General features: G+C 43.7%; 2 protein-coding genes across 5 annotated transcripts in view; both read left to right on the top strand.

The window, feature by feature from the left end:
* Positions 1–27,101, top strand: part of CLK3 (CDC like kinase 3) — a 1,797,083-nt gene that overhangs the window by 1,551,981 nt on the left and 218,001 nt on the right. The window lies entirely within an intron of this gene.
* EDC3 (enhancer of mRNA decapping 3) overlaps positions 1–27,101 on the top strand; it is an 886,050-nt gene that overhangs the window by 697,295 nt on the left and 161,654 nt on the right. For both annotated transcript variants that reach the window (XM_044077200.1, XM_044077198.1), the window contains exon 5: positions 17,643–17,796. In XM_044077200.1, the coding sequence (XP_043933135.1) occupies positions 17,643–17,796 (154 nt within the window). The remainder of the gene's footprint in view (positions 1–17,642; positions 17,797–27,101) is intronic.

Genomic DNA, 27,101 nt, shown 5'->3' with positions numbered 1-27,101 from the left:
ATGCAGTGAATCCTGGCACCTGCTGAGCAACTGACAGTCACCCTGTCTTTGCACAGCAAGTTGAGTGGCCCATTGGTGTGTCTTATAATGGAGCCACCTGTTACTAGGATATTGGATTGTGTGGAGGTTTTCTTTATCAACTTCTGGCTTGAGACATTGCATCGCTTGAATGTATGTTTCATGGTTGTTGCTGCCTTTCTTGTGTGTTTGTGAAGTTTGAGGGTACGTCTTAGGTTACATTTAAGAGACCTTTGCTGTTTAGGTAGGTTACTTTTTAAGAGCCTCATGTGTAGGTATGTGTTTGGTCTTAGCTGTGTGTGATTGGTTTAGGGTGTTGAGTGGTACTGTCTTTATATGAGAACTGTGCCACTATTAACATTTAGGGTTGCCACCTTTTGTTACGGGTGAAACCGGACCAAGACCACCGCCCTCGCACCCAGGAGTGGCCTTAGGTCAACTGGTGTCCTAGGCAGAGGGCACAATGGCACCCCCCCCCCACACCACCCAGTGCCCCCATCCTGGTCTACCTACACCAAATAAATACTGGTAAAGTGCCCCCACTAAAGCGGTGCCCTAGGTGGCTGCTTAGTTGGCCTATGCCTAAGGCTGGCTATGCTCACACCAGCCTAACCCCACTCATCTGTCCCTGCCCACTCTCCTTCCATTTCATGTCATGGTCATGTTGGGGGGAAGAGGAATGTCATCCTGTTTGTTATGCTTTTTTCTGTCGATTTAACAAATTCCAATAGTCTTGTTTCTTTTTTTAAACAGAATACCGGAGTTTGCTCAGTGTTTTCTGGACCACTGGATAATCTGATTTCCGGATGGTCCAGAAACAAAAAAAACGGGTGGTAATGCTATTAGCATTATACAACTATATCTCACACGAACTGAAATATATAGTTGTCAGTAAACATGAAACAATTTGTTACATTAACTTTGGATGCCTATTTCAACAAAGCTGGTTACAGAAATGTTTGGAAAGTGCAGATCCATAGTTCCAGTCGCTTATGGAAAGTAAAGGGAGGGAAAAGTAAATAGTTAAAAGAGGAGTGACTTTGCAAAAAGATGGTTTTATAATTGACAGCAGCCAATGGATGTGGAGAAGGGAAGGAGTTTTATGGTCAAATTAACATAAGGGGGCGACACCAAGAAAGGCACTGAAGTGTGGAGAATTTCAGCCCCCTTAGCCTCTCTTTAGATAGCCTCAGACTGGCACAAATAGAAGATGAAAACATGGCTAAAAATGTCTTGGGCTCAGAACAACAATTGACTTAAACCCTATCCCCAGCTGAAAGCAATCAGAGCTTAGGTAACACAGTCTGGTTCTCAATTTCTCTCATAAAAGGACAACCAGGATTTAATTTCAAATGTTAGCTCACTTAAAAAGCAAAAAACTGTTATTTTCCGGAATTACTAAGTAACTGCATAAAACACTATCCAGATGGTGTAGGGTCAGAAACAAACACTGATTTGGCATGTCTCAATGATTTTTAAAAACAATTAAAATAGATGGAGACTATTAACTTAGGACAGAAAGCACAGAAGAAAAAAACTACAACATGTATAGACAGATGAACTTTAAATATATAAACAGACAATTTATTTGGATGTGTTCAGATAAATTTGTATTTCCATACACTCTGCTATATTTGAAACTCAATAATGTGGACATCGTACAAAAAGGCCTCACTGAGACCGATGTCTGGTTTCAAAGCCATGGCCTCAAGCTTAATGCCAAAAAGTGCATTGTCATCCCCTTTGATAAAAGCTCTGTACCCATGAGCTACCACATAGGTGGTAGTCGGGTCTACTTTAGAATGACGAATGTTTGAAATATCGAGCGCTCACATGAGCGAATATTTCAAACCTCGATATTGCATTTTTTTTTTTTTTGCACTACAGTGTGGATCAGAATATTTGCCCTTTCCTCACTGTAGTGCGATCTTGGAGTCGGAATATATATTTACTGGGGGGTGGGGCAAGACACAGCAATTTTGAGTTTTGGAATATTCGCTCATATGAGCTTTCAAGACATTGATCTTTCGTTTTTCTGACATAGACCCTGGTAGTCTACTTAACACTGAAAGTGTGATGAGACCTTGGGACACAGGTGGACAATAGTCTCTCCTTTGATAATCACATCGCCACAGTAGTCTGGAAATCCTTCTACGTGGCACACCTCATCACAAAAGGTTTCTCATCCAGGAAAAAAAAGGTCATTGTTCCCCTCTGCTCATCACTCATTAGACCCATTATAGAGTTCAACGCCCTTTAGGTGTCCTGTACCTCACAAGACACCTACAACAACTAGAAAGGCCTCAGAAATACCTCACAAAGAGGATTACTGGCCTCAAACAGATGCCCAACACAGCCGGTCTCAAAAAACTCCAGGTTTACTCCGTTGCATATTGCCTACTCAGAGGCGATCTCTGTCTAACATACAAAGCTACGTCAAACCCAGAGCTGTTGGACATGCTCCATTTAAAGAAATCCCAATCCTTCCAAGCTACATGCTCTAGGGACTAAAATCTTGTCATCACAATAAACAGAACATGCTGGAAGGATAGATTCCTGTCCCAGAGACTTCCCATACTCTGGAACAAACTATCTATATCAAACAAAGCTCCTCATTAGCAGTCTTCAAGAAAAATCTTGATTGGATGGGAGATAGGAAATTCACCCCGGGGATCACTTCTGTGGCTCTGCTCGACAGGGGCACAGGAAAATAATTTTCTTGGGTGGTGAAAGCCAAGGTACCTTTTTGGCTAGGCTTATATAGGCCCTAGGGCCAATAGCCTAGTAGCTGCATATGAACCTGTTTAAGCACACATTTTAGTGAGAAGATCCTGTAATTTTTTTTTTTTTTTTTTATATACTGTAATATGATTTGTTGGCTAGTGCATTTTCAGCCTAGCATTAAGTAAAGTATGCAATTTTACTGCATGTGCAGCATTATCTGAAATTACCTCAGACTGACAAAAAGTAAAACCAGAAGAGTCTTCAGCCCTGGTTTCTTAGTAGTTGCATTTCTTTTCTCTGAATGTTTAAAATGTTTCATATTGAGGCTTTACGGCCTGACCCTATAGTAAAGTAGCTTCTGGTACTGTAAACCTGATGCATTATTTAAGTCAGTTTTCCATCTCACCACCGTAGTGGACTACCAGAAATCTGTCACCATTTTTGTGTCCTTGGCCTCTTTGAGTAATTTTATCACAGCATTACAGTAGTGCATTTCCGTGTTGTGTTTAAGAATCCTCAGCATGGGCAATTGATTATCTTTTCCAGTCACTGGTTTTTATTTTCATAAAATATATTTTTCTCAAAAATGTCCTTTCCACATGCCTGCAGTTTCTGCATTTAGATATGTAAATACTGTTCCAGGTACCCAGTTTTTCAAAATCGACTCAGATGTGTGTGGCAACCAAAGAATGAACCACTCAATCTCATGAGGTACTCCAATGTCTTCATGGGGAGGGTGGAGGATGTGTCTAGAACCTGACTGTTTGCCATCAGTGGTGACAGGTGAGGCAGGTTAAAGTCAGCAACTGTCTTATCTTTTCCTGATCCCCTTCAGAGTGAGGAGGAAATAAGTACATTAGTGTGTGTGTGTGGGGGGGGGGGGGCTCCTCCGGCTCAGGCTAGGTGATTGTCACCAGCTCACTGTCAATAAGCAGCCAGATGCAGTACATGACAACCTCCTCCATATGGTCATACCTAAAGCATGGGAATTCAAATATGTCCTCACTGCTGACTTATTGCGCACAGTGGTAAAGCCATAACAGTGTCCCAGATCTGGAATTATTTAGTGGTCTGTGCACTAGAGGAAGTGTCGGAGGTTGGTGGAAATGAGAGTCTAACAGTTTCACCCATCTTGGGGAGTCTAGGTAGCGTGGTCCACTGCAAATACTGACATCCTTTAATAGCCAGGTGTCATGACAGGGGCAATGTCAGGGGCCTGTCTGCAAGTGTTCCCTAGGCAGGGTGGTGGAATGCCAAAGCTGAATCGGACAAATTAGGAAGTGCATTAGCGTGCATGTGCTACAGCACTTGTATTGTATAACACTTCACATTTGGCTACTATGAAAGATTATGGAGGTATAGAGTCATGATGGGTACATGGATGATGCCCCCTTCTGGAAAAACAGAATGGCCCAAAGGGCTTAGATTTGCAGGTATCAGGATTAAGAAATGGAAAAAAAAAATCCTCCTTGTAAAAGTACCATTCTAGCAGGAAACGCAGCATGATCTGCAGCAAATGGAAGTAGCAGCCATACCTCTCAACTGTCCTGATTTTCGGTCTGTTCCTCATTTTTGGTTTTCTGGCAAATCAATGAAGATTGAAGTTTTTAAATGACAGACATTTGAGTTTCAGACTCCTGATCCTTCAGAAAATGCACACTAATGCAAAACCTATTGTAGTAACTTTATAAGCTTATAAGAACAATACTTAAAATGTGTCCCTATTTTGGGCCTTTGTCCTCCCCATTACTTTTGTCTTTGTCCAGATTTCTTGCACTAGAGGCTGAGAAGGTATGGTAGCAGGTCGTATTAAAGTTCATTTCCATTTTTGTGTTTGCATATCCCTGCACAAACCTCCAGAGTTGCTCGTTAGGAACTGACAGGTAAACTCCGCTCAATTTTTATTTTATTGTATGCCATTCTGGTATGTGCATGTTCCGTGTTAACTGTTAAAAATAAGTAGTGAGATGCACTGTAAACCAAAATATTAGGCTGTTTGTTGAAACATACCATGGTAATGCAGTTTATATTCTGGTTTACCCCTTTTATGCAGTATTTAGTCCTTTACACAATATGGTTAAGTAACTTATTTTTCTGGACAGATGTCTGATGATTTTCCTTTGAAGTTTACTAAATGTACATACACTTCAGGCTTTTATATTTGAATGAAGTATTTGTCATAAATTGTCAAAAAAAAAAACAGGCCATCTATCCATTCCTGGTTACTGGAGTGATGCCTCTTAGCAGTGTAGGTGCTTTTGGGGGAAAATTGGTCCTAAGCTTAGATCTGATATTGTCAATTTTCATTCTGTCCTCAACTGATTCGGATCCAGTCCATCATATCTGACTTGGCCATTGCTAAAGCACATGGCAGCCTAAAACTCTCGAGCTTCTCCCTTACCCATAATGCACCAACCCCAAATATCTCAGATTGCATTTGCCGCTTTGAGCGAAATATGTGGTGACTTACTGTCAAGCAGACAAGTGATTTCTGAGTTTATAACTCACCATAATTAAAATCTTTTAATCTTCAATCTTTGACCTTCCTGGTTTAGACTATCCCTTACCTTGTTGCTAAATCCTTTTTTGATATCTAGCTCTTCCATTTTTCTGTACAGTTTATTCTCTTTCTTCAGTATAGTGTAGTAATTACCATCTTTACTTATCTTACCTTTTGCTTTTTCATATATAATCCCCCCTTTTTCTCTCTATCTGATGATGTTTTTCTGTTTTTTTCTGGATATGGTGGGAAAAGGCCTGGCAGAGTTTAAAAAAAGTTTGGGCACAAAATTCCCTTTTCAGATGCTCACACTTTGAATATTGTCTTGGTCCTCTTCATCTTCAAGAGGACTGTGCGATATGTCATGGGTTTAATCGGTTCAAAAAGAAAATCACAAGCATTTTAGTGAAGATCACAGTGAGAAATATAAAATTAGTACTTTCTACATATTAAATAGTTATGAACAAATGAGATTTCATATATATATATATATATATATATATATATATATATATATATATATGTGTATGTGTAAATGATTTTTTGTGAGTAGTAATAAACACTGAGAAGAGGGAGAAAATGGGGTAAGGAGTGGATAGTGTGTTGAGAGAGTTATGGATATCTTGTCAGTCAGGTTTGGTGCAGGAGCAATGCCAGTTCTTGGATAGATGTTCAAATAGTAGTTTGAAATTGGTAGATACAGGTGTGTTTTGGAGGGTGTGGGGTAGAGAGTTCCATAATTTGGGTATTTGATTTGAGAATAGGGCTTTACCGTGAGGGTTAGCTTTGTTTACTGTGAGAAAGATTCTGTCTGCAGATCTTAGACTTTGTGGGCATGAGTAGGGAACAAGTTTCTTGAGAGATGGGCAGCTATCAAGATGGAAGATATTGTGTGTGAATTTAAGTTGGTAGAGATGGAGAAGGTTAGGTAGCTCGAACCAATTCAGTTTATGTAGAGCAGTACAGTGGTGGGTTTGGTGGGAAAGGTTGGCTTGCAAAGCAGGCTATTTTGTTGTAGTAAGTTTCCAATTTGGTTAAGTCTGATTTTTTTAAGTTGGTAAAGAGGGGAAGGCATATAGGAGTGTAGAGAGGAGGAAGGTTGTAGATATGGCTAGTCTGGTATTGTCAGTGAGGAATGGCTTGCTTCTTTACAGTGAGCCAGGTCTGATGTGAACTTTCTTAATTGTGATGGCTAAGTGTTTGTCAAATCTGAGTTTATCGATTGTCACGCCAAATAATTTTGTATGCTCAACTGGTTGGATAGCTGTGTTTGCTGAGAGAATGGTGAAAGTGGTGGTCAGTGATAGTTTGCTACTGGTAAATAGAATTAACTGTGTCTTTTTGGGGTGGAGGATTAATTGTGATTTACTTAGATATGTTTCTATATCATTAAAACCTTGTTGGGCTTCTATTTGGAGGTCTGGTAAGGTATCTGCTGAGCAGATTAAAGTTGAATTGTCCGCATACTGAACTACTTTAGAGTGTGTTGTGGATGAGACTAGATCATTAGAGAAGATGGTGAAAACTGGGGTCCTAGTATGGACCCTTGGGGGACTCCGACCGAGACGGGCAGAAGTGGTGAGAGTTCAGATTTCCATCATACTGCTTGTTTGTCTGTCAGAAAGATAGCTTAGGAACCAGGCAAAGGGAAGCCTTTGATAGGTTTAGTGAGGCAGGAGTACTAAGGAGTTTCTGATGGGAGACCGTGTTGAATGCTTTTGACATGTCTAGGAAGATTGATGCTACTTGCTGGTTTGAATTTCTCAGTTGGTTGATGGTGTTAGAGAAATTAATTAGGGCAATGGTGGTGCTGTATTTTGGTCTGAAACCATGTTGGGAGGGAGAGAGAAGGTTGTGAGATAGATATTGTAGTAATTGAGTGTGGATACTTTTTTTCCAGAATTTTGACAGAGAGGGAAATGATGGCTATGGGTTTGTAATTGTTTAATTCTGTTGATGTCCCTCCTTTATGTAGAGGGGTGGTGTAGGAAATTTTCTATACTTTTGGGACATATTGTTCTGCTATAATCCTGTTTACCAGAATGGAGATAGGCAGAGCTATGGCATCAGCTGAAAGTTTGAGGTACTCATTTTAGAGTTAGTCAGCTGCTAAGGAAGAAGGCTTCAGTTTTTTCAGCATTGTTCTTAAAATGGTGTTAGTTGGGACAGGTTTTGGTCAAAAGAGTTTCCACATTAGGTGGATGAGACTGTGGAGTGGAATTGTTCACTGTAACTAAGGAAAGGATGGTGTTTATAAAGTAGGTGTTGATTTGTGAGGCAATATTCACGCTTTGGTTGTTGGTTCTGGAGCTGCAGCTTTACCTGGGTAGAGGAGCGAGTTAATTGCTTGCCAGAACTTTCTGGGATTGTTTTTTTATTTGTTTTGCATAGATGTATAATATTTTTTTTGTGTAGTTTGAGTTGTTTATCTGAAGTAGTTTACTTCATTTGGTCTTCAATCTGTGGGATACGGATCCGAGCTGGCAACTTTGCTAGCATCAGCTCCGAGCTCCAAACTCCTCCCCTTACCCATAATACACCTCCACTGCCTTCCTTCCCCAAATCTCGTTTGCCGCGATTTGCTTCTACATCGTGTCTTCTGAGCTCCAACTAGCAGTGGGTTTAAAACCTTTTTGTGAATAGCTAATTTTCTATTTTTCTATCATTTAGTGTTAGTGTAAGTTCCCCTTCTCGTCCCCATGCCTTGGCTTCGAGTGTTAGTGTTTTTAGGGTAGTTAGTCTGTTCTGTGGTGCCCCTCCCCCCTCAGTGTTTTTCTATAGACTAGTGTGGTGAGTGGGTGTGTGTGATATTTTAGAAAGAATTTGCCTGCCTTTTTTCAAGGCTATCTTTCTAATGTTAGCATGGCTGAAAAGCTCGTTTTCAAGCTCTGCACAGAGTGTGGCCGTAAGCTTTCCCCAGTGGATGGCCACACTTGTGTGTTTTGTGCTTGCGCTTGGCCCACCTTAGTGTGGATTGTAGCATTTGTGCGGGCTTCAACCCCCGCGCCCTAAAGGATAGGTAGGCCAAGTTGGCCCTCAGAGGTCTTCTTCCTTCCGACTCTCTTTCCTCATCTTCGGCTTCAGTCACAGCAGCTGCTGTGGCTGCCTCTCCCTCTGGCTTCTCCTCCCTCCCAGGCTGGGACTCCACCTCCTGTACCAAAGCCTGTGGTAGCGGAGCAGAAGAGAGGTAGATAAAGGGAGAGAGAGTCAAAGATGAGGGAAAAGAGGAAGAGATCCCCGGACTTCACTTCTAGCAAGTCAGCATGGATCCGTGACTCCCCTCACTCCAATTTCCGAGGTTCTCCCTGGAGCCGGAGGAGACGCGTCCAGCCTCTCGGGCCTTGGTGCCCTGACCCGCCAGGTCGGAGTCCGTGGTCTCATCACAGTCCACCTGCTCCTTGTACGATACAGATCTGGATAAGATGATGAGGCGCTTTATCCATACACAGATCCAGATGAGGGGGGGGTCTTGCCAGCCCCCTCTCTCTCTGGAGGGGGAGCTCGCTTTCTTTCAACCCATTTCTCCTTCTCTTTCTCCGATCCTACCTTTGGGTTCGGAGTACTCGGATCCAAGGTTGGCTTTGGTTAGGAAGTTGGCGCTGATGGTACCTGCTTCCTCGACACCGACAGCTTCCTGGAGCGTTTCAGATCCGACCAGCTGGGATCCGAGCCGCTCTCGAAGCCGGAGCTTGGGTGTCGAGTCCGAGGAAGTGGAACCTTTTCCTATCGGCTCCGACTTTGTCGGGCTAAGTTCCCTCCCTCGGAGCTCTGTCCACCTCGGGCCCGGCTCCGATTCTTGTGTCGGACCTGGGGAGACTGACCGACCTTATTGGTTTCTCAGGAGGTTCGCTCTCCTTTGGCGTTCGATGTGGTAGAAAGGGTCCTCTCCATTGGATCGAGACCCCTAAACGCCCCTTCGGACTCCTCCCAGACCCCCCCCTTGGCTCTGTCTGTGGTCCCCATTGTCTTACAAAAGGGGATAACCTGTGCTTGAAGAGCCCCAGATGGTTCCCCTGGGGAACAAATGGCTTACGAGCACCCCCCGGAGAGCCCTACTGGGGATGTCTCGCAAGCATACATGTAAGAGGAGGCACTTGGATTCCCCGAAGTCCCTCACTGAGGACACGGACTTAGATGATGGAGAGGGTTCCCCAAGGTCACCTCCCGAGGATGTCTCCTTTGGAGACATCATGGAAATCCTGCGCCAGTGGGGAGGTTGGTCTGTCCCCAAACCCTCTTCTGATGAGTCTGTGTTCCTTGAGGCTTTCGGCATGGGCCCATCTACTTCCTGGGTGTCCCCTCCTGTGGATCCTTTGGTGGATTTGGTCACCACGTGGGCATGGAAGGAACCGGACACCATGGAACCCATAGCAAAGCAACCTGAGATCCTTAGCCCTCCCGTAGATAGGCCATCTTGGAATAAGGGCTCCCCTGTGGATGCCATGGTGGTAGCGGCCACTAAGAAGGAACTTGCCCAGGAGCGTTCCTTGGTCCACCCTCCTGACCAAGAGTCACGGATGATGGACCACCTAGGGAAGCAGGTGTATGCTTCAGCTACCTTCTTGATTAGGGTGCTGAATTACTTGGCCCATGTCACTAGAATCCAGCGCGACTTAGTCAAGGAGCTAGAGGAGTCCCTCCCAAGTCCATGTCGTAGGGAGTCCCTCCCCAAGTCCATGTCGCAGGAAGACAAGGCTTCGTTCTCCGCAAGGATGGCCACTCTAAAAGCAGTATCTAACACGTCCATGCGACTCCTCTCCCATGCAATGGAAGGAGCAGTTAGGGCGGCTGGTCCGACATGTCCATGAGGCGTAACGCCTGGCTCAGGTTATGTAAATTTTCCAAACCCTTCAAGGCGTCATTTGCCAATGCCCCTTATGACGGCTCTACACTCTTCAGTAAGACCATCAAGGAGACATTAGTACAGAGTGAGAAGGCCGGGAATACACCGTCTGCTGTCGGGATCCGCTTCTCTAACCCTCAAAGGTCCTTTTCCCGGAACCAGAGAGGGCAAAAGAAGATGTGGTTCCGGAAGTCACAGTTTTCCTGGGACACTCAGGGCTCTTCTTCCCCCCCAGAGGCAGAGGGGGACAAAATGGATGCCGGCCCAGAGGAAGAGGGGACTGCGGAACTTCAGGTCTCAAGAACCTTTCTCAGACAGACCCGGGCAGCAACCCTGAGGGGTTGCCCAACTGCTCTACTCTGGAGGTAGTCAGGGGCGATTGGCCTTGCACCCAGTGACATGGGAGTCCATAACAACGGACTGCTGGGTGCTTCAAATCATATCCAGAGGATACACTATCCCCTTCGTGGGTTCCCCCATATCTCCCAGACACCACCTGGACGTACCACCCACACAAAGGGAGGCAGCAGCACAGGAAATTTCCAAGCTGCTAGGAAAACGAGCCATCAAAACCGTCCCCCCAGATCAGTCCTGATCGGGCTTCTACTCTAAGTTCTTCTTGGTGCCAAAGAAAACGGGGGACTTAAGGCCCATTCTGGACCTCTCTACCTTGAACCTGTCAGTTGCCAAAGAGAAGTTCCGGATGGTCACATTACAGTCCATCATGCCGTACCTGCAAGAGAGTGACTGGATGTGCTCGCTAGACCTCCAGGATGCTTACTATCGCATAAAAGTGCACAGAAGCTCCAGGAGGTTCCTCCGCTTCTGGCTAAGAGTCTGTCATTGCCAATGTCGAGCCCTACCCTTTGGTCTCACCACAACCCCCCCAGGGTGTTTACCAAAGTGATGGTTTTAGCCACTCACCTGAGGCTTCAGGGGATTCAGGTCTATCCGTACCTGGACGATTGGCTCCTCACTGCTCCCACCAGGCATCTACTTTCTCAAACCAGGGATTATTTCCTGACACTTGTCTTGCATTTGGGGATCACAATCAACACATCCAAATCTCTCCTGGAGCCTGTACAGGTGATAGATTACATTGGTGCCAGGATAGATGCTCTTCAGTGCAAAATATTCCTGACCTCGGAGAGGACTCAAAACCTGAGGATGCATGTCTTCCTGATCTACTGTTCTCATCTTCCAATGGCGGAATCGGTGTTGAGGGCTCTAGGCTCGATGGTGGCAACCATAACTCTTCTCCCATGTGCTCGGTTACACATGAGGATTTTACAGTGGACGCTAGCTGTACAATGGTCCCTGTTGGAACTGCCGTTGACATATCCAATTCAACTCAGTTGAGTCTGTCGGTCATCCCTCACATTGTGGATGAGCTCTCCGGATATTTTGGAGGGACAACCCTTTGTTCCAGCCCAAACCAGAGTGACTATGGATGCGTCCCAACTCGGGTGGGGGGGGGCATTGTTTGGGCAGGACAGTCCAAAGCTTGTGGTCCCCCATAGAGACCAGCTTGCATATAAATATCCTAGAGATGAGGGCGGTCCTTCTAGCGTTGCAGGCCTTTCATGCCTTTCTCCCTCTGGGCATGATTGCAATTCATACAGACAACATGTCAGTGGTCTGGTATATCAGCAAACAGTGAGGGACCAGATCTTTACCCCCTTTGTTGCGAGGCCATGAGAGTGTGGGAATGGGTGATCACCGGTCGCTTTCTCATCGCAACACGCATTCCTGGATGGTCCAACATCCTAGTGGACAGGCTGTTGGACCATTCTGATGCCTTACGAGTGGTCTCTGAATCTGTCAATAGCGGAACAGATCTTCAGCAAGTGGGGTCAACCTTGCTGCAATCTCTTCGCATCTCCTTCCAACGCGAAGTGCAGCAAGTTTTTCACTCTCAACCCCCTGCCGGGGGAGTCCCCCAGAGATGCTCTAGTTCATGCTTGGCCTCCCGGTCTTCTGTATGCTTAACCGCCAGTACCTCTCATTCTGAGGTTTCTATGGAAAACTCGACTGGGGAGCAAAGTGATGCTCATTGCCCAGTTCTGGCCTTGCCAGGTATGGTTTCCCTTCCTTTGGTCTTACCTGGCTCCGCTTTGGATCCTAGATCTCATTCAGGATTTAATTTCACATCCTTCAGGGGTGCCTCATCTGAATCTGGACAGCCTGAAGCTCACAGCTTGGCTGCTGTAGTTCCCGTGATTGCTAGGACTCCTGGGCTATCCTCCTCGGTTAGATCCATTTTGGTGGCTGCTCGTAAGTCTTCGACCAGGAAGGTTTATCGCAGCAAGTGGAAACGTTTTTCCTTTTTGGCCTCTCAAAGAAGTTTAGACCCTTTCACAGCTCCTGTTTCCGCCTTTTTTTAATTTTTGGCTGATATTTTTCAAAATGGAGCTAGTTCTTCTACCGTCAAAGTTCAATTGGCTGCCATCTCTCATTTTCATGTGGGTGAGAATTCTGCCTCTCTAGCCTCTTCCAGACTGTGTAAAGCCTTTATCAAAGTCCTTTTTGTTATGCCCCCCTGGTGAAAGATCCGGTTCTTCCAATGGATCGTACTATGGTTCTTCAAGCTTTGGTCGCTCCACCTTTCGAGCCTGCCGCAACTGCAGATCTAAAATTTTTATCTTGGAAAACAGCTTTTCTGGTGGCTATTACCTCTGCTAAAAGGGTTTCAGAATTACAGGGCTTGTCCATAAAAATTCCTTACATGATTTTTCACAAAGATACGGTTTCCCTTCGAACAAATTTGTACTTTCTTCCTAAGGTGGCATCACCAGTCAATATCAATCAGACTATCAATTTGCCTGTGTTTTTTCCTAATTTTACGAACAAGATGGAATACAAACTCCACATGTTGGATGTTCACAGACCGTTACGATTCTGTTCACACAGGACAAAACATTTCCATAAATCTGATCGTTTGCATCCTTCTATAAACCCTTTTTGGGGAAACCGATCTCCAAGGTCACTTATAGCTAGATGGATTTCTTCATGCATCCTGCAGGGCCTATAAGGACAGAAGCATGTCTCCTCAAGGTCAGGTGAAAGCTCATTCCACTAGGTCCATGGCTACGTCTGTGGCATTTTGGTCTAGAGTGTCTTTGGATGATATTTGTTCTGCAGCTACTTGGTCCTCATCTCATATGTTTATTTCTCATTACAAATTAGATTTGATTTCCAGAAGGAGAGCATCCATTGGTTCTGTGGTGCTCCGGTATATCCTTCCTTCTGAGATGGCTTAGTGACAAATCACTTTGGCTATGGTATGCAGGGTCCTGGGTTTGATCCTAGCAGAGGCTGCTTATTAAGCTCAGTTAGTATAGAAGGACATTACTGTGATTGTAGTGCACAGGGTCCTGGGTTCAACACTTGGTAGTGATGACTTTTTAAGGGTTGGGAGAGTGGCCTAATGGTTAAGGTGTTTGCCTTACAAACACAAGGTGAAGAGTTTGAGTTCACAAGGGATAATTGGCTAGGCTTAAAATGGCTCGCAAGGACAGTTAGCTTAGTACTGACCTATGAAACTGTGAGGGCCTCCCAGGAGTTTAGTAGCTGGGGACTCTGTCCCACAGGTTGAAGACCAAATGAAGTGAACTACTTCAGATGAAGTTATGTACTCATCATAACGTTCCATCTGAGTAGTTGTACTCCATTTGTCTTCAACCATCCCTCCCTCCTTCCCCCTGACCTTGGCACATGATCAGCCTACAGGCTGCAGTATAGGTCACAAGTAAATATATTTCAGGTCGGGTTCTCAGCATAAGTTCAGCAAACTTGATCTGGGGAAGGAAGGAAGGCAGTGGAGGTGTATTATGGGTAAGGGGAGGAGTTTGGAGCTCAGAGCTGATGCTAGCAAAGTTGCTGGATCGGATGCGATACGGATCCGTATCCCACAGGTTGAAGATTAATGAAGTACAACTACTCAGATGGAACGTTATGGTGAGTACATAACTTCTTTTTTTGTTTGATTGCAGAGCTGCTAGTATGCTAGCAGAGTTTTATTGTCTTTTGTTTTCTGGTACTGAAACCAAGTTTTGTCCCTTAGTTTTTGAAGTCTAATGGTTTCTGTTGATTTCCAGGGCAATCTCTTATTTTTAACACGACATGTACAAGTAAGTGCTAAGCTATTTATAATAGCTAGAAATGTATCATTGAAGTATGTTACGACCTGGTAAAGTTGGAGATGATGGAGTGGTGTCCAGTTGCATTTACTGAGCATGTTTAAGAATGCTTCATTGGAGGTATGTGTGGTATTTCGTACAACTTTGTAAACTATGGATATGGGTGGGTTGAGCTGATGGCTGATTAAGTAGGTAGGTCTGTGGTCACTTGAATTATTTGGAAGGCATCCAGAGATAGCTGTGGGTGGTAATGTTAATAAGTGACCAGTCTAAGATGGATTCCCCTTTGCTATGTTTATCTGTTAGAGTGGGAAATGGATTGTTTGGGAGAAACCATGTAGATTTGTGAAGGTGGAGGGGTTATCACCATTGCAAGTGTTCCAGTCTATGTTGAAGTCACCTGTGAGGATGGTTTCATGGGTGTAGGTTGAGGCTGTCCAGGCTGAGTTCCTCAGTGGCAGTGGAAGTATTGTTGGGAGGTCAAGAGTTCAGGCTGTAAGATCACAGATCAGAAAAATAATCTGCATTACCAAGATATCAGCCCGCTTGATCCTTCAAGCTCTAGAATCACTGTTTGCGTTAATAACACTAGTACCTTAAGCCATGTTTTACATGAGGCTTCTACAGTGGATGCTGTCAGTACAATGGTCGATATTTTACCAACCCATGTCAAATCCAGTTCTAATCCCCAGCAAATGCAAGGAGGATCTCAAGTGGTATATTCAGTCAGAGCGGGTTCATTCCCCCTCAGCCCAAGGCCATAGTGACCACAGATGCTTCCCAGTTAGGATGAGGGTGGGGCATTTTCTGGGGAAAACAGTCCAAGGCAGGGTGGGGCATTTTCTAGGGAAAACAGGATCATATCCCTTGTGTCGGAAGCACTCTGAGTGTGGCAGTGGGTGGTCTCATCCAGCCGCTTTCTCATAGCAATGCACATTCCAGAGAAGTCCAACATAGCAGACAAGCTGAGCAGGTGCATTCTTCTACCTCATGAATGGTGAAATGAAGCAGAAATTATATTCTGTCAGTGGGCCCAGCCTTGCTACAGTTTTTTTGCTTCTCCCCTAAACAACAAATGCAGCAGCTACTTTGCCCTAATCTCCCCACAGGTGGAATCACAGAGGGATGCTATACTTCATGATTAGCCACCTGGTCATCTTTACACTTGTCCATCAATTCTGCTTATTCCAAAATTGCTACAGAAAGCTGCCATGTTGAAGAGCAAAGTCATCATCCTTGTCCTTTACTGGTCTTGACAGATTTGGTTTCCCCTTCCTTTGGCCTCACTTACTTCACCAACCTTGGATTCTGGATCTGACTCCAGACCTGTCTCACCCAAAAGGCATGATTCACCAAGACATATCATACCTCAGGCTGACCACCTGGCTTCTCCAGTTCCATTAATAGACAGACAACCTAAGCTCTCTCTCCACCTGTCCAACATGTACTTTTATCTTCCCATAAACCCTCTACTTGAAACCCTACTCTAGTAAATGGAAGAGGTTTGTTTATTGGGTGAACAAAATAATATTGATCCTTTTTCAACTCCCATGCATAACATCCTTGAATTTTTAGCCCTGCTTTTCAAAGAGGGAGCTAGTTCCTCAACAGTTAAAGTTCAGTTAGCAGTGATACCAAATTTTCACATTGGATTTTAAGGTTTCCTCTGTTGCTTCTCATGAACTCTGCAAAATCTTTATGCGAGACCCGATACTGCTAAGTCCTCCTTTTAAAGCTCTTACTCCCCATGAGACCTGAATCTGGTACTGCAAGCTCTTATTCATTCCCCCTTTGAACCAACAGCTATGTGTGACCTTAAATAACTTTCTTGGAAAAGTGTTTTTCTGGTAGGAATTACTTCTGCCAGATGAATTTCTGAGATTCAAGCCTTGTCCTCAAAACCTCCTTACTCTCTTTCACAAGGATAGAATTTTGTTACAAACTAATGCACCCTTTCTTCGTAAGGTAGTGTCAGAATCTAATGTCAGTCAGCCCATAATTTCCCAGTATTCTTTTCTAAATTTCCTAACAAGGGAGAATACATATTACATTTGTTGGATGTGCACAGGCAATTACGTTTTTACATGCATAGAACAGAAGACATCAGAAAAACTGGCCAATTGTTTGTCTTACTTGCAGAAGCAAAATTGGGGAGGCCATTTGTCAAAGTAGCTTTAGCCAGATGGCTGACTGACTGTATTTCATATATTTATAATAAACTGGGCATTACCTTACCGAAACAGTTACAGGCCCATTGAACTAGATTCATGGCAACTTTTTCAGTATTTCAGTCCAAAATGTATATGGATGATATATGTGCAGCAGCAACTTGGGCCACTCCCCATGCCTTTATTACTCATTACAAGTTGGATCTGGTCTCCAGAGGTAGAACATCATTTTGTTCTGCAGTGCTCAGGAATATCCTTCCTTGAGTCCACCCAGGGTCTTGGGTAGCTGGAGAGTCTGTCCCATCAGTTGAGGATAGAATGAAAATTGACATAATCAGGTAAAGAAGTTATGTACTCACCATCTGTGTTCTCCATTTTCATTCTTCAGCTCCCCACCTATCACCCCCCATCCTTTGAAAACTCCTAGAAGAATGGGTGGTAATAGGACATCTGCTGTCCTTTGTATTGAGCTCCAGATGTAGTCTTCTCCCTGTTTGACTGCAAACATTTCCTTTCTTGTAAAATCAGCAAACAAGACCTGAGATACTTGGGGTTGGTGCGTTATGGATAAGGGAGAAGCTCGAGAGTTTTAGGTTGCCTCGAGCTTTAGAAATGGCTAAGTCTGATCTAATGGATCAGATCTAAACCCATCAGTTGAGGAAGAATGAAAATGGACAACACAAATTAAATGTTATGGTGAGTACATAACTTCTTTTTTTCCTCAGGATCAGGAATCATCTTGTCCAGGGCTAGACAGTGAGAGGAAGAACTTGGATGTAAAAAAAAAAAAAAAACTTTGACCATAGGAGAATGAGACCAATCTTTTTTGCTGTAAGTTACCTGACACGGCTTTGCTTTGTGGAAAAGGGGAGTTTGAATGTGAACGACAATGGGTGCATGTCCTACTGTTAAACCTCATATGTACACTAGTTAACTTGATACACTGACATGTTTTGTTTTCCAGTTTATTTTAACATTTGTTTACCGGGAAAGTCCTACTCTGAAAGAGCCAATTTTCATTGGAGGCCTAGGGAGAAATGCTCCAGTTTAGTATAGACAAGGGGAAATGCTGCATGCTAGTAGGGAGACAGCAGTCCTGCTGTGGCTTATTCCATAGCCAATTGGCTAGATGCGACTATTGCAGTAGGTCTAACATGACTTTGGTAATGACCACTTGACAGAAAAAGATGAAAGCTTTCAAAAAACTGTTGAAAGCCACCAGCTTTTATTTTTACTTGTTCTTGTTCCAGATTCAGGGCTCGTAGTGCCCAGTGTTTCTTATGAGTTGCACAAGAAACTTCTGGCAGTGGCAGAGAAGTATGGACTGACAGTGGAGCGTAGGCTAGAAATGGCTGGAGTGTGTTCCAGTCAAATGGCTCTAACGTTACTTGGCGGACCAAATAGGTGAGTAGAGCACAGTTTACATAAAATGTATTGTATTGCTTAGGCTGTTACTCATTTTTGATCATGGTCTTTGCACTGCAGAAATAGTTATGTATATTTGTAACTGCAGTTAATCTGAGTGGAATATGATAGGCATTGCTTGACTGACTTGCACTGTTGGATGCAATTCCTGGAAGACGAGCCACGTCATACAGTTTCACCAATGTACTGACTTCAGGGAGGAGGCGACAGCAACCGACGCTGGACCAGGACTTTGGAATTCAGGCCGACTGCGGGTAGCCTGCCAGCAGGATAACCCAATTGTAATGACTGCAACAGTGAATACACTCGAATATCTACATTTATGGCAGGTACACAACTGTACTTTATTTGCCTCTTAGTAGGCGGTAGATCATGGGCATACAATTGTTGCCTTAAGAAATTCCTTTGTTTACCAGCAGCAGGCCTGGCACAGGCCACTCCTCCTCATAAGCAGGCCTCATTTGGCCTAACTCTTCAGGTACACTAGTTGCAGATTTCCATGAGTCATTGTGGTATTGGTTTCACAGCTGTCAGTAGGTGTGGAGTATCCTTTGTGGTTGGCACTCAGCTGGAGGCTTTCATTTTTTGAGACAGTGTCGAGTCTTTAAGTTTCTTGAGGTTCTCTTGGGCTGATATTTCCTTAGGGGGACAGTGTGGTGATGTAATTTTTTTCTTTGCTTTTTCTCCAGGTTATTATGGGGTACACCGTTGCCAGGTTGTTTGATCTTTACCCCTTTGGAGCCAACCTTTGACAATATCTTCATGGAATGCTGGAAACCCCCTCGCTGATTTACTACCCCAGAGCATCTGAGTGATACCTTGTATATTCACCTCACTGCTAACTTTTGTTTGATTTCTGCAGGTCTTCAGCATCCCCAGTAAATCATCATATTCTCACCTAAATGATATGCAGGATGGGTCCAAAAGGAGGGACCGATCTGTAGAGAAAATATCAACCTCTACCAGATTAACATTTAGTGTTCTCAATGACATTGCCCTCCTAATCAGGTTCTTACTCATTTTGGAGTTGTTAGCCGTATTTGTTGCTTTGTGCTATGCTGACATAATCCTGCTTTGAGATGCCATGTTGTGGCTGCAGCGGATGCTTTGGTAAAGCTTTAGGCATAGCTTTGTCTCTTCTGGAGATGGTGTGACCTCTCCCCCCCAAGGACAAGTTACATGGCCTTCTACCTAATACTTCAGTAAGACTAGGCTTTTTGGGAAGGGGTTGCAGTTCTTGTTTATCAGACCCTGCCTTGTAATGTGCTGCTTCCTCTCCATCAGTGCTGTCACTCTTCTGGGAGAACACCCCGTAAGTGCCATTGTCACTAATTAGGTGCTCCATGCATGGCTTTGCCCCAACACAAGTTAGGCCAGTATTTATGGGTCTTGGCCCAGGACCCATCTCTTACAGGCCAGTCACGTCTCTCTGACCTAGACTCACTCTGGCCTTTGGAGTAGAAGTACAGCTGTCTTGCTTCCCTCCACCGAATCCCCCCATTAAGAATTAGCAGATGAGGAGGCTGTTCCTGTCTTTAGTCATATCCCCCTCTGTTCTTCTTCCCTGTGGGGTCCCTGTGCAGGGTGAAGCTGTAGACCCAGGAACAGGCTATGTCATCTAGTGGAAGTTGGAGGCTTCTGCTTATCTGGGCGAGGAGGCTCTCCATTTGAATTGGACCAAGTTTTTAATTCATATACAGAGGTCTTACCATTCATCACCTGTAGAGTGATTCTGGTTGGCTGGAATGATATCTGTGCTGATTATGGTGATTTTGAAGTCACTGTCTTGAGTCCATTCAAATTTTGGTTACTGGACCCAAAGCCTCAAAGGTGGTGAATCCCTCTGCAACCTCTTGTGGTATCAGCAATGCAACCTCCTGTCGTGGTACCAGCAATGAGTTGCTCTTCCTAGGATTTCTGCGAAGGGGAGTTTCCCACTGGAGATTCATCACTCCTACCAATAGGATGATGACTGGCAAGGCTTAGCCCAGGACTTAAAACTTTCCCAAGCTACCTTATGTCCACTGTGCTGTGCATCTAAGGACCCACTTCCAGATCTCGACACCCTGCACAAACAGCACAGAGTAATTAAAAAAAAAAATACTCTGCTGCCGAGTCCCTTAAACATTAAGATGTCTACTAATCCCCAGGTAGGGAGAAGGAAGGGTAGTGATTATGACAGATATGAAACTGCCAATGCAGAAATCTCTGATTACAGTAAATATGCAACTTCTGTCATTAGACAACATTCTGTCATTCATTCATATTAATCACTGCTGCAGTAGCCTTGGCTATATGAATTTATAGCCTGCCAGGCATACAACAGCCAGACAGTTTCCAAAGCTTAAGGATGCCATCCACGTACTCAGGCTGTTGATTTTGAGGATCAGTGGTCAGCTACTATTTCTCTGTTGCTGTGCAGATAAATTCCCTTCGGGGGGGGGGACTTTCCACATTATTTTTTTGACTGAAACATTATCTCCCCCCCCCCCCCAACGCAAAAAAAAAGAATTGTCTAGTTTTGGTTAAGATTTTGTTTTTGGGACTGTTGTGCCATTTCTGTCAGTTAAAACAGTGTGGTTCTTTTTGCTGTAAACAGTTATTTTTAGTTTACTCTAATTTTTTAGTTAATTTTACAAACTGTTTTTTTAGACACTGGGCAAGTGTGCTTTGTGCTTATCACTGTGTATTTTTTTGGGAAAATGCTGCTTTTTAATACTTACGTCTTACTGGCGATTGCTGACATCACTTGCCACATTTCAGGCTTGATTTTCAGCTTAACGATAGAGCAGTTTACCTGTTCCTCTCTTTCCTTCCTCCTGTTACAAAAATAAAATTTCAAGACCGCCTTTGCCTGTTAAGCAGGTTGCCTCCATGCCTCAGCCACAGCTGGGGTGACCTTTCAGCAGCCTTCTCGGGTTACTCGTACCACTCATTTTCCTTGGGTTCCTTTGGTGTAATGACTTCCACCATAGAACAGGGGTTAGACACATCCACTGTGGCTGTTGTAGTGTCCACATTAGGCATAGGAGAACCTCTGTCTTAAGTCACAAGGAAGGAGTGGGCGGGCAAATGCTTCTCTTCCCAGCTAAACTGTGATGCCTGTTCCCCAAGGTCATGTCTCTGACAGGAATTGGTTTGCTGCTATGGATTTTCCTGTTAAAAACAAGCAGGAAGCTAAATCTCCTTCTTCTATCCCTTACTTTAGATAGAGAAGATTTTTTAGGCTTATCTCAGGGCTTAGTACAGGTTAACCCTTCTCTACTGGTAAGAGAAAAAAAGATTATTCAGTTTTTGAATATTCCCAGTGTGATGAATAGGCAATAGAATTTGAGGGAACAAATACGGTTATTTCTTCTATAACAGTCTCTGGCTGTGAGGAAGGTACTTGTCCTCCCTTTGAAAAAATTTCCATTTCTGAAACTTTGTCTTGGATGAACCAATATCTTCAGTGGGAACAAAATAACATTCCATTTTCTTTGCAAAAATATTATGCTTTATTACAACTGGAATTTCTCTAGGCTACTGATGTTCCTAATATTCTTCCAGCCGTGGATGATGACTTTATTACAGCCTGGAGAAACATACCTGACAACCAGCCTGGAGAAACATACCTGACAACCAGCCTGCAAGCCCATAGGAATGGAGATAAATTGTTCCTCAGTCTTACAAATGCTTATTTTTTAATCCCAGATTTGATCCTGCAGTAATTTTCTTGTCAAATCTTTCTGCAGCTGAGCATTTAATAAATGCTTATCCCTCACCCTCTAACAAAGATGAGAAAGGTTTTGATAGATTTAGTAAATGTGTATTCTTCTGCCACTGTTATTATAGACGTCTTAATTGTCACACTGGTATGTTAGTTTTTGCTTGCTTCTTTTGAAAATTATTGCCACTTTCTGTAAATATTCTCTAAGTAGCCATGTTGTTTCTGCTTCTCAAGTAACCAAGCATTTTTTGAAGTGTTCTTCTGATTCAGCTGTATCTACCAGAGTAGCAGCTACTGTGTCTGCTGTGGGAAGGTTTGCATGGTTTTGTTTTCAAAATGTTCTTGAGGATGTAAAAGCTGAAATGTTGAAGTCACCCCTTGATAAGGCACTTGTCTTCAGCAGCAGATGGTCTAAGGTCTTGGAAATTTGATGGAGGGGAACGGACTCGAGGTGACTCCAGTTTTTCAGTCATCCTTCATCAAGTTTAAAGTTTGCACCCTTAACTTGGGATCCTTTTACAAAAATGAAAATAAGCAGCATCAGCAATCTCTCAGCAAAGCAGACGTTCAAAAACAAATGGTAAGGAGGCTGTAAGAAAAAGGGGTTGGGGAGCTCCCAAAACAAGTACAGCCCAACAAGTCTAAATGACTATCTGTAAATCATAACCCTGTACCACCACTGTGGCAGTCTTTCAGTTCTTCCCCAAAATCTAGCTCTCCATTTTTATCTTTGGAAATCGATAATCTCAAAATGGTTGCTGACAGGGGTACAGATGGCAGTGGGAATCCCTTCCTCCTGTTGATGAGATTCCACCTCATCCACCAGATCAAACATCTTCATTTCTCCCTGTCATTCAGCATATTCACACCTCTAGGCTAGTTGCTCAGCGTAATGCATCCGAGATTATCCAAGTACAACTAACTCTGGGCAAGACCACAATCCAAATTGTAACTTGCTACAGATCCCCACCACCCCAGGATTCCCACTCCTCATTTCTTGATACACTGGAAAATATTAGGGTACAACCCAACACCCTAATAATGGGCGATTTCAACTACCCCACCATTAACTCAGGAAACTACTCGTGTACCAACTCTCTTACTCAACGTTTTCTGGAATTCATAAATTCCAGTGCCATGGATCAACTTATCCACACTCTCAGCAGGGGCAGCAATATCCTAGACCTGGTCATTACCAACATGGGCGACCAGTGTTCCACACTACAGGTCAATTCCTCGTTGGTCAGATTCGACCACAGGCTAATCACCCTAGACATCCACATCCCGCCCCCATTAGGGAAACCACCGTAAAAAATTTCTCCAAAGCCAACTTCACGTTTCTTAAGACAGAAATGGCAAACTTCACGACACCCATGCAGATGGACAATAGAGGTACTACTGCTGAATCCTACACAAATGCACTTTATAAACACTTACACAAGTGCATGGGATCGTGTTATCCCTAACAGAACCAAGAAGCTGTCCTCCAAAAAAAGGAAGCCAATCTGGTAGTCCCCTGCCATAAACAAACTCTACAATAGAAGAAAGAAACTGTTGCAAAAAAGTAAAATCTCATAATTGGAGGAACTCCTTGGTCAGCCTCAGTAAGAAGCCGAGATCCCTCATAAAATCCTCCAAAGCTAGTTACGAAAAAAAATCGCCACTGATTCTAAAGTCAACCACAAAGTATTCTATAGCTATGCCAAGAATCTCAATGGCAACAATCAGATCTGCTCTGAGTTACAGCACAATGGCACTAAATATACAGAACCAACTGATATTGCCAACATCCTGGCAGATAGGTTCAGTGCTAACTTTACCCCCTAAAGGCCCATCTGTATACTGAAAGAATGCAGAGTTCCTGTAATCACGGCTGCACAGGTAAAAACCACACTCTCCAAAACCAAGAACACAGCATCCATAGGACCTGACAACATCCCAGACTGCTTTCTACATGAACTACATAATGAACTGACACCCCACCTAAGCACAATGTTCATTCATAGTCTCACCTCAAGCTTTGTGCCCACTAAATGGCGCACAGAGACAGTTATCCAACTCCACAAAGGGGGAGCCACCACGGACCCTGGGAACTACTGCCCCATTAGCCTAACAAGCCTGGTCTGCAAGGCCATGGAATGTATTGTCATGGAAATTATAAACAAAGACATTGGTAATCTCCAAACTCTGGACCCCACCCAGTTCGGGTTTATAAAAGGCAGATCAGGTCTTCTAACCCTTCTTTGAAGCAGTCACCAAAGCCGTAGATGAGGGTAAGGTGGTTCACATGGCCTGTCTAGATCTCGCCAAGGCTTTTGACACATCCCCCATTCTGGAATTACAGATAACTCACTAAACTAGGTATCAATCCCTATGTCACAAGATGGGTTGCCAACTGGCTCACTGACGGAACCTACACTGTGAAAGTAGCAGACTCCAAATCCGACTTCAGACCAGTAATAAGTGGAGTACCACATGATTCAGTCCTGGGTCCTCTCCTGTTTGGTATCTACTTTTCTGAAGTACAGGCTAACACAGAAGGTCTTTGGCTAATGAAGTTTGCAGATGACTGCAAACTAGGAGCCATAATCGAAACTCCTAACAATGTGGACATCCTACAAAAGGGCCTCACTGTGACAGATGCCTGGTGTCAAAGCCATGGCCTCAAGCTCAATGCCAAAAAGTGCATCGTCATCCCCTTTGGTAAAAACTCTGTACCCATGAGCTACCACATAAGTGGTAGTCTACCTAACACCGAAAGTGTGGTAAGAGACCTTGAGACACAGGTGGACAGTAGTCTCTCCTTTGATGATCACATCACCACAATAGTCAGGAAATCCTTCTGTGTGGCACACATCATCACAAAAGGTTTCTCATCCAGGAAAAAAAAGAGGTCATTGTTCCCCTCTACTCGTCACTCATTTAGACCCATTATAGAGTACAATGCCCCTTTTGGTATGTACCACATAAGACATCTACAACAACTGGAAAGGCCGCAGAAATACCTTACAAAGAGAATTACCGGCCTCAAACAGATGCCCTACGCAGACCATCTCAAAAAACTCCAGCTTTACTCTGTCGCATATCACCTACTCAGAGGCGATCTCTGCCTAACATACAGTGCTATGTCAAACGCAGAGCTGTTGGACGTGCTCCATTTAAAGAAATCTCAATCCCTCCGGGCTACATGCTCTAGGGACCTAAACCTTGTCACTACAATAAACAGAACATGCTGGAGGGGTTTCCTGTCCCAAATACTTCCCATACTCTGGAACCAACTACCTATATATATATATCAAACAAAGCTCCTCATTAGAACTCTTCAAGAAAACTCTTGATTGGATGGGAAATAGGAAATTCACCCCGGGGATCACCTCTGTGGCTCTGCTCGACAGGGGCTCAGGAAAATAATTTTCTTGGGTGGTGAAAGCCAGGGTACCTTTTTGGCTAGGCTTATAAAGTCCCTAGGGCCAATAGCCTAATACCTACCTATGTATCTGCTGACTCTAAGGGTAATGGAACCTTTTCCTTTCCCCCTGGCAGGGAATGGTTTTTACTCAAGAATTTTTCTAGTACCAAAGAAAAAACTTCATGCAAACAATTTCTGCATCTTTCCTTTCTCAACCAATTTGTGAAAGTGCCAATATTCAAAATGCTGTCCCTTTTTATCATCAGGCTCTGGGCCTCTTATCTGGCTGCAACCTTTTGATGGGGATGGTACATTTGGGATTGGGGCAGAGTCCAACTTGTGGATGGCCATGAAGGAAATGGTAAAGTTTCTAGATACTGTGTCCATGAGACACCTGTTATATGTCATGGCCTTCCAAGTGGAAGGACAGACAGTCCTAGACTGCATCCAGTGAGAAATATTCAGGTAATGCTGCAGGAAGCAGAATGTTTTTTCTTGTCCAGAATGGCCAAAGTACCCTTGAATGTTCTGTGGAACTCAACTGTTCTGGTAGTTGCCACATCTCTTGCAGCCTTTGCTAGAACCCCAAACGTTATTTTCATGGGAGTGTCTGTGGACCTCCCAAATTTAGGTTTTATAACCTCACAGAGCGCATGAACTTAAGACTTACAAGAATTGAGCTCAGAGGTGAGAATTATGAAACCAGGTATGGGGAGGTGCAGTTCTAATGAATACCATGAATTATTCTGGAAAAATGTTTTCTCCCCCATCCCCAAACAAACACCTTTATTACATTTTCACATATGACATAGGCAGTCTTTCATTTATATAAATGAAAAACAAAATGACACCACTTTAGTTGTAAACATTATACAACATAGACACCATTGAAGCAGCTGTAGTTGCAAACATTTATACATCACTTATAATCTATCCAGTCATAATCAGTTAAGCAGCATAGGGCTCAGTCAAATCCTGCTTCTTTAACCTTGCTCCTGCTCTACATATATTGTTCCCACAATTCACATTTTTCTTGTGTAGTTTGCTTCCTTCCCTTTTATAAAGATCCCAATTCTAGTTGTTTTATCTCTGTTACAATAGTCACTACTACTAGTAAAGTTGGTCTAGACTTTGATTTAATGGAGAGGAGTTCATGTGGGTCATTGGCTGAGCAGACTAATGTTGAGTCATCAGCATATTGTATAACAGTTGCATCTTGGCATATGTTGTGGAGATCATTAATGAAGATGGAGAATAGAAGGGTTCCCAGAATGGACCCTTGTGGGACTTCTGTCTTAATAGGCAGCAGTGACGATAGGTTGTTGTCCCATCAAACTGCTTGATGTCTACCATGTAGATAGTTTTGGAACCAGGCTAGTGCGTGATCATTAAGGCCAAGATTAGTAAGGGAGTGGAGTAGTTTGGGATAGTTGACCATATCGAAAGCTTTTGACAGGTCCAAGAATATATCAGATGTTAGTTTACCTAAGTGCCTGTTTTGGTTGATGAGGTTTGTAAAGGAAAGAAGGGCTGTGGTCTTACTGTGGGCAGGGCAGAATCTATACTGGGTAGGAGAGAGAAGTTGGTTGTTAAGTAGGTATGGCATAAGTTGGTAATATGTACATTTTTCAAGAATTTTTGCTAGTGGGGACAGGATGTGACAATAGGGCGATAGTTGGTGAGGTTAGTGGATGTTCCGCCTTTATGTGTAAAGGGATGATGTAGGAGGCTTTCCAGATTGGTGGGATGGTGCTTTCTGATATAGATCTTTTAAGTAGAATAGAGATTGGGTAGGCAAATTCATTAGCAGCGAACTGGGGGTATTCTGCTGGGATGCCATCTGCTGCTAAGGTAGTAGGTTTAAGTTTGGATAGTAATTGTTTGACATAATTGGTAGAGATAGGTTCATAGGTTCATAGGTTCATACTAGGCTATCTGCCCGAGGGCATTTATAAGCCTAGCCCATTGTTTTGTGGCTTACGCCACCCCTTTAGTATGGGGAACTATACCCATTATTTTGCTGTGCCTCTGTCGAGCAGTGACACTGAGGTAATTCCTGGGGTATATCTGCGATCTCCCATCCATTGGTCAAGATTTCTCTTGAACAAGGCCAGCGAGGTGCTCTGCCTCACATGTACCGGGATTTTGTTCCACAGCATAGGGAGT

Source organism: Protopterus annectens, chromosome 7.part0, assembly GCF_019279795.1.
Source record: "Protopterus annectens isolate FY-2018-M chromosome 7.part0, PAN1.0, whole genome shotgun sequence".
Classification (NCBI taxonomy): Eukaryota; Metazoa; Chordata; order Ceratodontiformes; family Protopteridae; genus Protopterus; species Protopterus annectens.
This window is presented reverse-complemented; position numbering and strand designations above follow the sequence as displayed.